This window comes from Mirounga leonina, unplaced genomic scaffold (assembly GCF_011800145.1).
Source record: "Mirounga leonina isolate KUSES-001 unplaced genomic scaffold, KU_Mleo_1.0 Mir_126, whole genome shotgun sequence".
Lineage (NCBI taxonomy): Eukaryota > Metazoa > Chordata > Mammalia > Carnivora > Phocidae > Mirounga > Mirounga leonina.
In genome coordinates, this window is record NW_023270314.1 from 29540078 (window position 1) to 29557460 (window position 17383).

General features: G+C 50.9%; 1 protein-coding gene across 1 annotated transcript in view; it reads left to right on the forward strand.

The window, feature by feature from the left end:
• ENDOU (endonuclease, poly(U) specific) overlaps positions 1 to 15097 on the forward strand; it is a 15410-nt gene extending 313 nt beyond the window's left edge. Inside the window, exons 2-10 of the mRNA XM_035002805.1 lie at positions 4694 to 4816; positions 7059 to 7130; positions 7604 to 7738; positions 8198 to 8369; positions 8779 to 8978; positions 11211 to 11324; positions 11963 to 12069; positions 12830 to 12972; positions 13664 to 15097. Coding sequence (XP_034858696.1) covers positions 4694 to 4816; positions 7059 to 7130; positions 7604 to 7738; positions 8198 to 8369; positions 8779 to 8978; positions 11211 to 11324; positions 11963 to 12069; positions 12830 to 12972; positions 13664 to 13784 — 1187 coding nt within the window. The 3' untranslated portion in view covers positions 13785 to 15097. The remainder of the gene's footprint in view (positions 1 to 4693; positions 4817 to 7058; positions 7131 to 7603; positions 7739 to 8197; positions 8370 to 8778; positions 8979 to 11210; positions 11325 to 11962; positions 12070 to 12829; positions 12973 to 13663) is intronic.
• The last annotated feature ends 2286 nt before the right edge of the window (positions 15098 to 17383 follow it).

A 17383-nucleotide genomic window follows, 5' to 3' on the forward strand; every position in this document is an offset into this window, starting at 1 on the left:
GTAGAGGGTGAGCAGAGTGGGACAAGGGAGGGTCAGCTCTGTCCTAAAGCCAAGGAGCACCTTAGACCTATCCCTGTCAGAGTATAGGAGTTGTCTCTGGGGTGGAGGGGACTGTGTGAAGGGGGCTGCAGGGCTGATGAACTAATGTCATGGAAGCCCCTTCCTGAGTCCTTGGAAGACGAGACCCAGACATCCCTTAGTCCAACCTGACTTTTGATTTCACCATGGTTTGTCTGCGGGACTGTTGTATGATATAAAGCCGGGGCTGTGGCCTGCTGGGTTTGAGTGGCCTGGCTGCCCTTGGTCACTCCCTCCACTGCCTGTGGGTGGGTGAGGTTGTTGGGGTGGGACCTTGCTCTGGGTAAAAGCCTCAGGAGATGGGCAGGATCAGGGGGAAACTGGAAACGCCCCTGGCCAAGAGGTAGGCTGTGTACTCTCTAAGCTGTACAAGTGGTCAGAGGAACGGGCCTTCGACCCAGTTTTTGAGGACCTGGAGCACAGAGAAGGGTCCTGGCCTACAGTTACTAGGGGTGCAGGGGAGGGGGCCTGCAGAAGGACAGCAGCGGCCATGCAAAATGCTGATGCTGAGGTGTTCATTGGTAGTTGGTTAATGGGTGTGGAGGAACGAGTGCTAAGGAAGGGGGCTGAGCTGAGGGGTGTGGGGAGAATCCTCCTCTGCCCAGAGGAGAAAGAATCAGAGCTTGATACCCACCCCACCCAACCCAGGTTGTTCCCAAATAGGACTGTTGTAAGGACAAATTAAGGTAATGTATAAAAAGCACCTTACGTGGTGTGAAATCTCAGTGAGCTGGGGTTTTGGTTACGATTATGTTTATACATATTCCTGGGAGAAACTTCCTCATTTCTAGCCAGGTTATGTATACGGAGACCCGTAATGGGATTCCCAAATGGAAGACCTTTGGAGGAAAAGGCTGGGAGGGACCGGGGACCTCTATTCTGGCACCTGCTGCTGAGCAGCTGGGAGTCAACTCTGTCGGGGCCCTGGGGGGTGGACAGCCAATGGGGAGGGCATGAGAACTTCTAGCTTAGTGTGAGCCAGCGGCCGCTGGGTTGGCACATCCCACTCTCAGGAGAGAACGACTTGAGACACTGGGTCTCTGGGCAGCCATGCCCAAGGACAGAGGCAACAGTACCTTCAGAAGTGCATGTGAAGCCCTTGCGCCTGGGGGGGGGGGGTGGTGATCTAGCCTGGCTGTGGGATGGATGGGGAGTTGCAGGTCCAGTGGGCAATGCCTCCTTCTTTCCTAAGGTGGGTGGGAGGAGGCTCGGCCATTGTCCATCCTAGTTCCAACATCTCAGAACTCAGATGCAAGACTATGGATCGTATGGAGGAGTCATGGCCAGTCTTAGGACCCTGGTTGTTTTGGGTGAACTGGGGCAGGAAGCTGGTCCTGGAAATGAATCTTCTTGGTTGACTAGGTCTCCAGGGAAACAGCATCTGGGGCTCCTGAACAGGCACGGATGTAGGATGATGCCCCGACCCTCAGAGTGGCTGAGTGCTGGTGTAATAGGGACACCCAGGTTTGGGACCAGGCTCTCTTGGTGGGCAGCATGGATAAGGAGTGGGCCTTCTGGCATATTGAAGTCTTGGAGAGTGCAGAGAAATTCAGCATCTCATGAGACAGGGGAGGCCCTAAGCTTTTCAAGGGGAATAGAGGGAAACCCCGAGTCTGAGATAGGCAAGGCCAAAATGAAGAAGGCAGAGGCTCAGAGAGATGAGGCAGAGGCCAAGGGGCAGATGGTTGCTGAAGCAGTGACTCAACATCTGGCCCGTGAGCAAGGCTCATACCAAGCCCTGTGTGGCTCGCAGGCACAGGGTGGGGACACCAGAGTGGGGAGCCGGGGTGACTTGTCTGCTGAGTGTCCCCAGGACAGCACAGCGAGGCGCCTATGAGGAAAAGTCCCTCCTACCTCTCCCCTCCACCCTCAAATCCCAAGGTCTTCTTGAAGCAGACCAAGTTTACAGGGAACCCCTGGAAGGCGGTTCTTACTGGGGACAAAGTTCTTGAACAGAGATGAAAAAGTCCACTCAGCCAGGGCCGTGGGGGGTGCTCTCCTGAGCTCCAGAGAGCTGACTATTCACTCGGAGCCCTTCTCAACCTGTGCCAGCTACTGGAATGAAGTGAGTTCTTTCCTGGGACTCTGCTGATCTGGCCCATTGTGAACATTGCCTTGATTTGTCTGAATTTTCTCCCTTTGGATTCTGGGTGTTCTGCCAGGCTGACCTTGCAGGCAGCTGACCGAGCCTTCCTCATGGCCTAAAAATTTCTCCTTAAGGTCTTTGCATTCAGGTTCCAAGGGAGCATCATTTAAGATTCAGGAGGAGTTCCCCTGAAAGGACAAGCGGCCTTGGGCCTGGTTGTTTTTTAAGGACAATCCGCTGGATCAAAGGCCTGCCTCCCTGGCTGCGTGGGAGGCCCTGGACACAACTTGAGGCTGCATCAGGACCTGGTTAACCTTGACCTGACACCTCTTTAATGTAAAGAATACAGGCTCACAGCAATGATGTCAGCTGGGAACCTGCCAGCAGCATAAATGCACTGACACTCCAGTCCAAGGGACGGCCCAGCTGAAACCCAGGGAGGGAGTCAGCTAGATGAAGTATGTCCACAGGGAAGACTGCTCCAGCCAGTCTGAGCGCTTGCCACATTGGAGCTGGGCATGGACCCTATCACTGTTTATTTATCTAAGCAGCACATGTTGCTACTATGTATCATGCGCTGTACTAAGTGCTTTGCAAATATCAGCTCATTGAATTCTTATAAATATTCTATGAGATGGACTCCATTGTCATGCCACTTTCACAGATAAGGAAACCGAGGCACAGAAGGTCAAATAACTTGCCCAAGACCTTACAGCTTGAAAGCAGCAGAACCAGAATTCCAGCCCTATGCAGTTTTGGCCCCAGAGTCCAGGTTCTCAAGCTCTTTGCTATGCCACCCACATGAACACCGTATAAACCCTAAGCCCAGGATCCAAACAGTAACTAAACCCATATCTTTAATATTCACCTCCCACCCAATCCAGGCTTAAATTGAGATACTGTACCTGTGTGGAATCACCACCAGAACCAAACCCCAAATCTAATCGAAGGCAAAAGTGGGATAATTTCTCTTCTCCTAATCCTGACACACTCTTCAACCCTGAAGTGGTGTTAAACCTATCTCCTCATTCCTCAGCCAAACAGCAATACAAAATTGTTACTTTATCAACAAATTTAACTCAAGTCCAAATCCCAACCAAAGCTCTTTTTTTTAAAAAGATTTCATTTATTTATTTGAGAGAGAGAGAGAGCACAAGCAGGGGGTGGGGAGAGGGAGAGAGAGAAGGAGGCTCCCGCTGAGCAGGGAGCCCGATGCAGGGCTCCATCCTGGGACCCTGGGATCAGGACCTGAGCCAAAGGCAGATGCTTAACAACTGAGCCACTCGGGTGCTCCTGCCAACCATAGCTCTTAATCTAAACCTAACTAACCCTAACTCTGGCCCAAATTAGGTTTCAGTTTCTGCGTTCATACAAATTCGATGCTAATGGCAACACTGACTCTGATCTTGACATCCTCCGTCGCCCACAGCCTGGCCCCTAAACCCAGCATTCGCGAAATCCAAACCTCAGGAACCTCAAGTGGAAACAAAGACTCTGTAATTACCCTTAAAGCTCAAAGTGGAAGGAAAGGGCCCCTGAAGCCAGCTGTCACCAAAGATATCTCCTGACACTGTCTTTGCTGGGGTGGGCATGGTGGGGGTTGTGTTTTTAGGAGTGGTAGTGGGTTTGTACCATTTCTTTCAAAATTTTTTGTCTATGCCCCTTGTGACCAAAAATTTGCTTCTGCAAGCCATGTGGCTGGAGTAAGGGATGTGGTCTGTGGTTACACAATGAATCCTGTTCCAGAATCCAATTTGCACCCATACTCGCCTCTTCCCCCACCGGAGCATAAACTAATTCAAACGCATTCCAAAGACTAGAAGAAACAGAAAGATGGGACCTGGGGGAAACAGGATGCAGGGGAGACCAGGTGAAGGGGAGCAAAGAACAAAGCACAGAAGACATAAAAGGGACAGGATGAGAGGAAGGGGGTGTCAGAGGGGAGAGGGCAGGTGGGATCACTGGGGCAGCAGTGACTCACCTTGATCTACGTGACAGGTGAACGGTGGCCTGTGGGTCACGACCAGCCTACAGACCTCTTTCGTTGGTCTGCCTGAATTTTTTAAAAATTGGAAAACTTCACATAAAAATAAAGGCTTCTCTTGAAAAACTAGAGGCTCTGGCAACACTGAGCCTGCATCCCAACATGGCAGAAGTGGCTGGAGCTGATAGCGGCTGCCAATTTCAGGCTGAGCATCACTTCCAAGTTTGTCACGGTCCCCACCAATTCCTACTGCCTCCTTGCTTCTTTACTTGCTTCTGTTAGAGGTCTAGCCTCACTGGGCATTCGAGTCTGTGATCCTCATCTATATAATGAGCCCTGCAACATAGGGTGGGTGGTGGGTGGTGGGGATGAGGCTTCTGCTGGTGCGTGAGAGGTTGCGCATGTATTTCTCCCTTGCAGATAGCGATGATCTTCCCTGCTAGGTGGGGCCCGTGCCCCTGTCTGCAAACCTTACTGCAGGGTGCACCTTGATGAGGAGAATAGGATCCTCACAGAGCTGAGTTTGTGACCTTTATTGCCCGTAGGAAAATTGGAGTCCTGTGCATCTCGCTGTCATGAGAAATTTAACCGGGATGCTGCCTGCCAGTGTGACCGCCAGTGTCCCCGGCACGGGGACTGCTGTGAAGACTATGAGCACCTGTGTCCTGGTGAGGCTCCTTGTGGGGTGAAGGGTCTGAAAGGCACAGCGGGCCAGGCCATGTCCACGCCCAGACTGCCGGAATGGACGCTGGCCCGGGTTCAGAGCTGGGTTCGAGATGGATGACAAGACTCCAGGGGCCGGGATGAGGACACTGAGGGGCAGCGCAAAGGTCAGGGATTTGGCCACTACTTGTCCCAGGTATTCTAGGACGTCCCCAATATAAAACCCCAACTTCAAAGAAAATAGGTTGTTTACCTGGAATATCTATCTGAACTATCGGGATTAACAATGTTTTGAAAGTTCAAGTAATTCCAGAAACAGCAGAATGGTAACAAACATTAATATAACATGAGTCCCATTACCAATTGTAATTCAACACTTTACATTGCAAAAGTGTAAAAAGGGAGTAGAACTTTCCAACTTGCGTGCCACCAGGAAGCCTGCACGGCGTCACAGTGACTGTCGTGATTCACACCATTCTTCCGATAATGAGTGGACCCAGTGGCTGCAGCATTTTCAACCTATCATTCCTTGTCCAGTGACTAAATGGGACACGCACTGCTCTCAGAAGCCAATCGTTTCTCTGCTACTCTAACAACATAGTTTTAAAGGAATCACTTGAACAAATTGTTTTGAATAATCTCCCTGTTTGGATGCTTCCAGTGTTTTAGACCGCCAGATAAATGGTCTTCTGCTTTGTGACATGAAGCCTTGTTAAGTTCACTGTCAAACCAGGTGCCCGGACTCTCAGTTTGGAAAACATGATCACTAAAGCCATGGTAGGGAATGGCTAGCAAGACCACGGCATACAGTTGTGCAGGTTGTGCACTGCACAGGGGCACGTGGCTGAGAAGGCAAGTTGACTAAAATAGAGTCCATATCCTTCTTGCTAACCCATGAGCCTTGGTGAAGAGTTGTGTCTGCTGAGAGAAAGAAGTACCTTTTCCTAATTTTCCCAAAGGTGGTATATGCTGACCCAGCCATGTGCCCACTGGGTTGCCTCCACCCAGAAGGAACCCTCCTTCAATTTACATGAAAACACCATCTATACCAGCAGAAGTTCTGCTGATCAAGCCCAGGGAGGGAGACCCAGGTCCAGAGCTCAGTGCCAGAATCAGAGCCTGCACCTTTCTCTTGCCTTGTGCCCTATTCAGCAGACACAGGAGAGCCTGTTTACCTTGGACCATCGGGCTGGCATTCACAGCACAGAAAATACTTAGCTTAGGAGCCAGTCCATCTCCAAGTCTCTGATTTGCACCTCAGAATCCTTTTCCCACAGAAAAAAATATGGATGATGCTTGAGACTCTAAATCAGCCCTTGGAAGTCTCTTTAGCAAAACATTCGAGGAGTTAAGGACCTTGTGGATTGTCAGCACTTAGAGCACAGCCTGGCACCAAGTAAGTGATCAGAAGATGTGTGTTGCTGAACGAATCACCTGCCCTGTGGTTCTGATGGTAATAAGACAACACTATCCAGCAAACTCACTAACGGATTCTGAATCACTTTGTAATCGTTTTGCTTCTTTGGGGGAAATTACCCCACTGCGTGTGAGAAAGGAGCTCAGTGTCCCCAGGAGCATCCTTCCTCTTCCTCCCCACCCCCACTCTGCCCACACTGCTCTGCCCCCAGCCCAGGCTCCAGTCACACAGCCTGCAGGCCAAGGGAACGGGGCAGCTATATGAACGTGCTTTTCTGAACACGCCCTCCCCCCATCTCTGTGGCCATTGCCAAGTGTTGTAAAGAAAGAAGGGAAGTTGGTATCTCAGGAAACAGTTCTTAGTCCCAGAGGGCCTGGGTGGAGTTCACCCTTGACCGTGACTGGGAGTTATTATAGGTAAGGGATGTTCCTAAGTGAGGGCCTTGTCATTTGGAGAAGGGCAAGCCTGTCCATCTATCAAAGCGCGTTAAAGAAAAGTTATACCCCAATCAGGGTTTTCAATCCAGAAGGCACCCCTTCCTGCCTCCCCTCCTCTTTGTAAGGATGAGCACACTGAGTACCAGAATGCTCAAGTGGCGGGGAGAGTTGTCACCTGGGGAAATTCTTTGCACTTTTTGTAACAGTTTTCAGCCATCTGTCCCCTTCTGTCTTCCATTTTCAGTTTATCTCCTTGTTCATTGTGCCTTAGCCCCTGTTTTGTATTTTCTTCCACCGCACTGCTTGTCCCGGAGGCTGGGGGAACTGAGAATCGGACATAAGGGGAAGGGAGCCCTCGGGGGGGGCTGGTGACTCTACTTCTCTGACCTACAGTGCAAGAGGACCCCGAAGAGCCAGAGCCATTCCTGGGGCTGGAGGAAGAGATGTTGGAGGCCCCAGCGAGCAGTAAGTCTGCCTTTCTAAAGGGGGGCCTGCAGGCTAAAGGAGGAGGGACATGGGAGGTGACAAGGAGGAGGCAGCCATCCCAGTGGCAGCAGGCACAGGCCTGAGCCAGGCGGACCCCAAACCCAGCACCCGGAGGTGGTACGAGGGGCTGGCCTCGGCAGCCTGGCGTGTAGGCAGGAAAGGGAGTCTGAGGCCTATGGAGGGAAGTGGAAGAGATTTTATTTTTAGGGTGGGAAGATTATAAAAACAACAGGCCAGAAAGTAGAGTTTGGCCTCTCAGAAAGGGCTTCCTGACCGTGGAGGGTGTGTACCAGTTCAGCCTGTTTGTTTTCCTTCCCTGGAGATCTTCACTAGGAGTGCGGAGGGCGAGGCTGGGGTGGTGGGGGTGGGGGTGTTGGGAGAACCCGGCGGCCGGCCCGAAGCGACCTCTAGGGGTCTGTCCAGGACACACACACCCCTCCCTGTCCTCTCAGACCTGTACTCGGCACCCAGCTCCTGCCGGGACCGCTGCCACGAGGCCTTCGACAGGCACCAGCCGTGTCACTGCAATGCCCGCTGCCCAGAGTTTGGGAACTGCTGCAAGGACTTCGAGAGCCTGTGTGGCCACGGTCAGTCTCCTGCTCCCTTTGGCGCGGCCCCAGGGACCGAGGAACTCTCCAGAGCAATAGTCCTGCGGGTGCGCTCCCTGGACCTGCAGCGTCAGGACCATCTGGGGCTGTATTAGAAAGGGAGACTCTAGGGCTTCCCCCCAGACCCACTGAATCAGGAACTCAGGGGGCGGGGCCCCCAGACCTGTTTTCACAAGCCCTTCAGGTGATTCTGGTGGGCACCCAAGTTTGAGAACCTTTGCAGAGGAGTGTGTGGACATTCTGCAGGGAGGCCACCTGCCGATTTTAAGTAGCCTTGAGGCCCCGAGGGCCCCTGCCGTCCAACCATTAGGGTGATGGACTGCCGCCTCTTTCCCTGGCTGCCGGCTTCTGGAAGGTGCCCAGGGGAGGGGGCCCACAGACTGCTCCCTTCCCCCAGGGCCTTCCTTGGGCTGAGAGCCCCCTCCCCATCCCTCCCAGAGGGCTTCTCCTACAGCAGGGACGCCATAACCAAGGAGGAGCTACAGAGCATCTCTGAGAAGATCTACAGGGCGGACATCAACAAAGCCCAGAAGGAAGACATCATTCTCAACAGCCAAAACCGCATCTCGCCCTCGGAGGCCAGAGACCACGTGGACCGCTGCCCAGAGCCGTGAGTCCCCTTCACTCTTCCTGCGCAGTGCCCCGCACCGGCTCCCACCCCCGGCTGGCTTCGGTTCCTTCCACGCCTCAGCCCTTTTCTCCTCAGGGCAGGCAGGATCGAAGGGAGAGAAGAAAGTAGGTCTCGGAGACAAAGAAAGACAGCTTGAGGGACTGTGGGTGTGCAGCTGGAGGGTTTCTGTGGTTGACGGGCTGCGAAGAGAACCGACCTTCCAAGCGCTGCAGCGGGAGAAAAGAGCCGCCTCAGGCACACCCTTCTGGAGGGGCTGACCGCCCCACTCTGCTCCGGCCGCGCACCTTCGCAGGCCTGCCCCGCCGGGTCTGGCCGCCCCTGCGGGGGTGGGGGTGCGGGTTCTGCTCCATGTTCAGGCCTCTCTCGGGCCTCCCTCCGCCTCCCCCAGGCTCTTCACGTATGTCAACGAGAAGCTGTTCTCCAAGCCGACCTACGCGGCCTTCATCAGCCTCCTCAACAACTACCAGCGGGCCACGGGCCGCGGGGAGCACTTCAGTGCACAGCAGCTGGCCGAGCAGGACGCCTTCCTCGGAGAGGTCATGAAGACCGCGGTCCTGAAGGAGCTCTATGGCTTCCTCCGTCACCAGAGTGAGTGAGCCTCCCCAAGCCCCACGGGGCAGGGCTGAGGACACGAGGGCCTGGCAGGCCTGGGGCTCCAGGGTGGGGAGGTGAAGCGAGTGGGGCGGGGGTGTGTGTGCGGTGGCCAGCGGACTTCCGAGGGGGCCACAGAGGAGCCCCGGAGAGACCACGGGCCTAAGGCGGTGTGGCTCGGAAGTCAGCTCTCCTCGGATCTGCTCTGGGCCGCCGCGCATCCCCGCACTCACTGCTCCAGTCTCAGGCTCCCTGCAAGACGCGGAGTCACCCCGCGCCGCCCCACTTCAGCGGATCGCGGAGGCGCCGAGGGTCCCTGATTCTCCTCTCTCCTGCCCCAGCTCCAGGAAGGATGCGTGGCTCACTCCACGTTTTTGATGGGGAAACAGCAACAGAAAAGCACCCAGAGCTTCTCCCGGGAGGGGTTCTGGCTAGCATGGCTCCAGATAGGGATACATCTGAATCAGACCAAAAAAGGTTTGAGCCGCAGGAGTTCTTGGCAAGGGGTTGTGTTTCTTTCGTGTCCCGCAGATTCCTCCACGGAACTCCAGGCCGCTGGGCTGGGCCCCCTGGGCAGCTCTTGTCCAGGTCTCCCCTCTGCCCAGAGCGGCTGCCTTCCGTTTGCCTGCCTTCCCTTACGAGTGAGTCACCGGCGGTTTTTGGGTAAAGCGGGGGACAGGCCGCCCCTGTGAAGAGGGCGCGATCCCGCACCGCCCCCTGGCGGTCCTCTGCCGCAAACACAAGCGAGAGTCTTGGGAGTCCGGCCCGCCCTCCAGCGTTCCGGACAGAAGCCCGCCAGGCTGGCTGACTGGTCTGAGACCAGGGAAGTCCAGAGCGGAGCCGGGTCTGGGACCCAGGGATCCGACACTGAGGCCGGGCTGTTCCATTACTTCTCCTGTCCTCACCTCTCTCCCTGTCCAAATCCAGACTGTCCTTCAAGTTCTAGCTCACATCCCTCATGGCCGACGCTGCACCTGCCCCAGCTGCCTAACATCTCACGTGGCTCTCTCATGGCATCTACTCGGAACTTAGTGTGAAGAGAACTCATGATTCCCACCCCTTCCTCCTTCCTCAGTCTTCCCCATCCCATCGATGACACCATAGTCCACCCCATTACTCAGGCCCAAACCCCAGGAGTTATATTCAATTCTTCTCTTTACCTCATGGCTCCCCACCTCCACTCCTCGATCAGTAACGTCTGTCACATCCTCCTTCAAAATCTATCCCTGATCTGACCGCTTCTCACCCCCCCTCCCATGGCTGCCACCACTGCTTCTGACCTGGACAGAGTGTTAGCCTCAAAACTGGTCTCTCTCCGGCTCCTACACCCCACTGACTTTTTTATATACACAGCCAGGGTGAGCCTTTAAGAACAAAGCTCTCACATAATTCCCCTGCTTTACACCCTTGGGTGGCTCTCTCACCTCTAAGAAGCTATAAAGTCGTTAAGAGACCAGTTAACATGTGTAATGATCGCGCGGGCTCGAGTGCCGTTTCTACCTCTTATTAACTGTGTGATCTTGTGTGAGTTACATAACCTTGGTCTGCCTCAATTTCCTCATTTCTAAATTGGGGATAATTAGTATAGACCTTATGTGAAGATTCAATGTGAGGACTGAAAGCACTTAGAACAGTTGGGGCACATAGAACAGAGACAGTAAATCTAAAATATTTTTGTATTTTTACTTTTTGACTGACCCCCAACTTTCTTGCCATGGCTTGTGAGGCCTGGCCGCTGCCTACCTCTCGGACCTCCTGTCTGCCCACTGCCCCGTGCGCTCACTATGCTCCAGCCACACTGACTTTTCCTTAGCTCTTTAAACACGAAGCCCAGGTCGTCTTAGAGCCTTGCACCTGCTGTTCCCACCACATGGAAGAATCTTTCCCCAGATTTTGTGTGGTTGACTCCTTTCCTTCATGTCTCTGATTAGTGGTACCTCCTCAGAGAGGTCTTTCTGATCATATTGTTTATTATTTGTCTTTTCCACTGGAATGGAAACTATGAAAGCAGTGATCTTGTCCTTGCTATTCCCTGCTGAATCCTCAGCCTGTAGACCTGGCTAGGCACAGAACAGGTGCACTGTGGATAGTTACTGAATGGACAGCTGAACACGCTTGTTGGTTGAACCACTGTGTTTCTTGATGTGCTGGAGCAGGTGGCCCTTCCCTGCTTCCCAGGACCTGGTTCCGCCTTCCCCTCTCTTAGGTGCTCTGTGTTCCTCCCCGCAGACCGCTACAGCTCGGAACAAGAGTTTGTCAATGACTTGAAGAACATGTGGTTTGGGCTCTATTCAAGAGGCAATGAAGAGGAGGACTCAAGTGGCTTTGAACACGTCTTCTCAGGTGGGATCATTCTGCTTGGAAAGAAAGAGTTGGAGGAATGAAGGGAGACGGCTTCCCTCAGGAGTAGGGCAGCATCAGGCACTGATGAATCAGCGGCCGAGCCAGCTCTCAGGGACGGACAATGTCCACTCCCAAGCCAAGACGGAGGGGTCCGAGGAGCTGTTTTTGAGGAACAGTGTCTTCTGGAGTATTTAAAGGGGAAAGGAGACCAGATACTGGGGCTCCCAAAGGGCACACATAGGAAGGAGGTGTGTTTGGGGGCAGAGCTGTCTATTTCTGAATGGTTCTCTGCTTTCCAAGAGGGCCAAGGTCTTTCTGCCCACTGTTCCACCCCATAAAGCTCCTACCAAATTTGGCTTGCTACTGGAGAAATGGCTGAGAGGAATATCCCAGATGGGTCACCAGGGGCCAACCAGGAGGAGGAATTCTCCCAAGGGCTTAAGCTGAAAGGGGGTGGGGAGGGCTTTCCTGGGTGAGAGTTAAGGGATGTGTGGGATGCTGGGGAGTCAGGGCAAGGGGATAAGCAGGTGTGCATTCTACAAGCCAAAGTCTCAAGAAGGGGGACAGCCTTGGCATGGGAGGGGCAAAAGGGGTTGGAGGGGAGGCCCAGATCACCCACCTTGAACTCTTCATTATAGGTGAAATAAAAAAAGGCAAGGTCACCGGCTTCCATAACTGGATCCGCTTCTATATGCAAGAGAAGGAGGGCCTGGTTGACTATTACAGTCACGTCTATGACGGCCCCGTGAGTACTGAGTGCTGACCTCGTGGGCTGGAGAAGCTTATTAGTACCCAGACCTCCTGCCCTCACTCTGCACTCTCAGCAGCCAGACTTGCCTCTCACCCTGACTCTCATTGGCCGCCCAGTGGGGATGGTGAAGATGACTTCCCGATCTGCTGGATAGGCAGCCAGGACCCTGAGATTCCCTTCCAAACAGTGAAGGCTCCAGAGCTGCAGAGGGCAGGAGGCAGACAGCACTATCCCTGGATGGGAGGCTGGGGGCAGGCGAGGATCCTCAGAGGGGAAGACAAGTCTCAAAGGTGTGTAATGACCCCCTGCCCAAATTTCCTTAGAATGTGGCTTTGGCTGGAAGTTTCAGCCTGGCTAGTCTGAGTTCAACTCCTTACATTTTATAAAAAAGAAACCTTTGCTGCCCTGTGCCAGGAAATAATTTGGGGACAGTAAATTGTCCTCCTCCACGTGTGATGGCCACAAGAAACAGTCATGGCCCCCGCGGCCCTGGTGGCAGTCACAGGAATGTGGGCTCTGGCCTCTCTGGGAGACGCACACTGGCAGCTCCAGACAGAGGGTCCAAGTAGGGCTCAGACACCTTAGCAGGGCAGACTGTTTCCTTGGTCCACGTAAAGAATCCAGCCTCCCCAGAAAACTCACACAGGCCCCTAACGGGCCATCAGCAAACCCTGGCTGACTGCTAACCATGTGCCACCTCTCTGTCAGACTCTGCTCATGGTATTCACCAGGCCCCCTTTGCTACTCTCCACAGTGGGATTCTTACCCCGACGTGTTAGCCATGCAGTTCAACTGGGACGGCTACTATAAGGAAGTGGGCTCAGCTTTCATTGGGAGCAGCCCTGAATTTGAGTTTGCGCTCTACTCCCTGTGCTTCATTGCTAGGCCAGGCAAAGTGTAAGTACTGGGCCAGCCAGGCCTGGGGAGCAGGCTGGGGCCACAGGCTCTCCTCAGCCAGGACAATCAGGAGAGCTGGATTCTGCAACTTAGTGGCTTGGACAAATCACCCTTCTGCACCTCAGTTTTCTCACCTGGGCAATGAGGTTGTTAGATAAGACTGGTGGTTGCCAAACTTTATCTTAGCAGCAGAACCACCATGTGAAATCTTACGCAGAACCTTCATATGTAAAACAGTTAGGAATGGAGTTGCCCTGGTGCTCCAACCCTCTCTATCTGGTCCCCAAGGCTGCTAGGGGGAAACCTGAAGCCCCAGAGAGTATAGTTTGAAACCACTGGGCTTCATCTCTTCTAACATCTGAGGACTTTGGGCCCTACTACTTCTGAAACCCTAAGCAGACATTTAATTTCTGGGGGGTTCAGCTCTAGAATCTGAGATTTTAGAATACTGTTCTGGGAAATGTGAGGAGCAGGGTTCTTTAAGAAGATAGAAACTAAGGCACAATTTTGAAGGGCTGCCTGTGCATGGAGAGTGGGAGGCAATGTCTGAAGAAAGCTGTGGCAGTTCTCCTGGGGGTTGTTGAAGTCAGGGCGGAGCCCTTCTGCATGGGTTGGGCTTGATCTTCCCAGTCAGGGGATGGGCATGGAGAGATGTGGTGGGCTCCTATGACTTGGCCATCTTTCCCCACAGGTGCCAGTTAAGCCTGGGTGGATATCCCCTGGCCATCCAGACCTATCCCTGGGACAAGTCCACCTATGGAAATGGCAAGAAATACATCGCCACAGCATACGTGGTGTCTTCCACCCAATAGAGCTTGGAGCCAGATAGGAGCATGAGGGCAGTGAGAATTCCTGCAGGACTCAGGGGCTATCTGCTCTGGGCTGCAGGGGGCTGGAGGAGACTGGGAGGGGTTACCAAGTCTAGAAATGCCCTTATGGTTAAGAGAGAAAAGACACAAATAAGAAAAATGCAGAGAAACAGTCAAATCTTTGTGCTCCAGCATTTTGCAAATAGAGTCCAGACAGAGAAGATGGGAGCCCTCTGTAGCCCTTTGCCCTGATGGGAGGTGAAACCATAGACAAGTCCTTGACCTCTCCAGGCCTCATGTTTCCTTTTAATGTAAAGGGAAGGGGTTTGCCCCCTTTCTTCTTTTTGGAGTCGGTGAGAGGGCAAACCTGATGATATCATTACTGTGAAGGTGTTTTCAATTGTTCTTAAGAAGAACAGCAGATAAAAATTCAAGGTTACTATAATAGCTGTTATCATACACAGCTTTGCAAACTGTAGTTCAGCCCTATGTTGGGGCCTCAAAGGACTCTGGTCATGGAAATCAAGCAGTGGGTATTTGGTCTTTTCTAGGGTTCTATCCTCTCAGAACAGGGTCTGGGAGAACTTCTGATGCTTGATGAAGGGGATAGTGGGTTAGCACAGTGAGTGAGCTTGGGAGGGAGTGAACTTCTCTAGGCCTGAGTGTTTTTGCAGCCAGTTCAGTGACTGCATTAAGAAGCTTTCTACTTGTAGATGTTTAGTGCAGGTACAGAGGTGTATTTTGATCCCACATAGTTTGTGAAAGACTTCCCCAAATAGGAGGAAGATTTTGCATCTGAAGAAAGGAACTTATAGCTTGGTGACATTAACAATTATTTTAAGGCTTATCCAGCAGCCATAGTTTGCTGGAATTACTCTGGAATTAAAGACAGGGGCTCCCTGTTCCAACCTCAATTATGCATTTCTCCTCCCATGACCTCAGGGAGAACCAGACACTGTCCCACAGAACTAGGCTTGAACTATGGTTTACAGGGTTCGAGTCTCCAATTAAAGTCATTAAGAAAACTTGAAATCTATCTTCTTTTTGTATATGACCCCCCTCAACTGTCCGTCTCCCTCCCTGCCTTTTCCCTGGAGCTGAGAGTGATGTTGCTGGCTTCAGTGTCTCTTCAGGATGGTGGGGAGAATGTGGTAACTCGAAGTCCCTGAGGACTCATCAAGTCTCTCTAGCCAAGAGGGGAAGAGAATTATTCCTGGTTGATTTGTAATGTGAAGTGTAGAAGGAGGGTACTTATGACTTCTGGTTCCACATATAAGGAGCTTAGACGTCACTATTCCATCCTAACGACAAGTGAAAAAACGAACAGACTGAAAAATCAACAAGTCTTCTTGGATCTGCAAGAGAGGAGAGGACACAGGCAAACCAGTGCCCTCAAGATTGGAAAGTCAGGCAAATACAAATTGGAATAAGCTTGGAAAGACAAGCATACTGGAGCAGAGACTCTCATGCAGCAAACCATTGCAGAAACCATTGCCAGGATAGGAAAATCTGAACTGCAGTAGGTGAATTGCCTGAAGGAGAGGTGGTGCAGACTATTCTGAGTTCAAAACTCCAGGGGAGCCAGGCATAGGGGGATGCCACAGGATTGTGAGATTTATCTCCAGGAGCTCCACCAGGTTCCCATAGTGCGTACCAGAGAGAAACCCTGCTGGGTTACTGGCACAGGGAGGAGAAGTGGAACCATTTTGAAATAGCCAAAGAACTCTGTCCTTGCTAACAAAGCCTGCCCTTGGGGGAAACCTGTTAGCTGTTGGCTAACCTGCTAGACTATTATCAGAGCCTAACTGACCTGGGGAAGGGAAATACCCAACTCCACCCGTTAGCCATCCTCTTTCACACAAAGGGAGCAAAAACCTGAGAAACACTTGTGAAGTTCACAATCCAGAGGCATAGGCTCACTAAAAGACTGAGACACAATCATAAGACCGTAGAATGCTTCCCTCCCCCGCCCCCCACATTACCAAAGGCTGATTTACCATGCCTGGCAATCAAGAAAAAATTACAAAGCATATCAAAAGGTAAAATAACATAATTTGAAGAGCTAGAGCAAACATCAGAAACAGACATGGCAGGGATGTTGTAATTTTCAGATAGGGAATTTAAAGTAACTATGATTAATATGCTAAGGGCTATAATGAATAAAGTAGATAGCATGCAAGAACTGAGGGGCAATGTAAACAGAGGGATGGAAATCCTAAGAAAGAACCAAAAAGAAATGCTAGAGATGAAAACACTGTAACACAAATGAAGAATACCTTTGATGGGCTTATTAGCAGACTGGACACATTTGAGGAGAGAATCTCTGAGTTTGAGAATATCTCAATAGAATCCTCAAAAACCAAAAAGCAAAGAGAATAAAGACCAACAAACAACAAAAACAGAATAGCCAAGGACTATGGGACAACTACAAAAGGTGTAATATACACATAACGAGAATGCCAGAAGGAGAAAAAAGGGAGAAAGGAACAGAAGAAATATTTTAAACAATAATGACTGAGAATTTCCCCAAATTAAATGTCAGATATCAAACCAGAGATCCAGGAAGTTCAGAAAACACCAAGCAGAATGAATATCAAAAAACCACTATATTTTGACACATCATTTTCAAATTACAGAAAATCAAAGATAAAGAATAATTGTGAAAGAAGCCAGAGGAAAAAAAATCTTACCTACAGAGGAGCTAAGATAAGAAATACATCTGACTTCTCCTAAGAAACCATGCAAGCAAGAAGAGAATGGCATGAAATATTTAAAATGTTGAGAGAGGGCACCTGGGTGGCTCAGTCAGTTGAGTTTCCAACTCTTGATTTCAGCTCAGGTCATGATCTTGGGGTCATGAGATTGAGCCCTGCATCACCCTTTGCACTCAGCACATTGTCTGCTTGAGATTCTCCTCTCCCTCTGCCCCTCCCCCTGCTCATGTACACTCTCCCTCCCTTTAAATAAATAAATAAAATCTTTAAAAAAAAAGTTGAGACCAAAAAACCACCAACCTAGAATTCTGTACCCTGCAAAATTATCCTTCAAAAGGCTAAGGAGAAATAAAGACTTTCTCAAATAAACAAAAATCCAGAAAATTTGTTGCCAGTAGACCTGCCATGCAAGAAATTTTCAAAGAAGTTTTTGGAGAGAAGGAAAATAACATAGATCAGAAACTCAGATATACATAAAGAAAAAAAGAGAGTATCAAAGAAGTAAAAAGTAAAGGTAAAATAAAAACTTTTATTTTCTTATTCCTAATTGATCTAAGAGACAACAGTTTGTTTAAAATAACAACAGCAATAATGTGTTCAATTATATGTATTACGCATACATATACACATATATTTATGTATACTTGTATACATATATGTATTATGGACATATATATATATTTATCCTCATATATGAGTGAAATGAATAGCAGGTACAAGGGATGAGAGGAAGGAATTAGGATTATTTTGTTATTATAAGGTACTCACATTACCCATGATGTGGTATAGTGTTATTTGAAAGTGGACATGGATTGATGTTGTAAATGTATATTGCAAACTCTAGGACAATGATTAAAAAAAGTAAAAAGTAAAATGGATTTGCTAGGA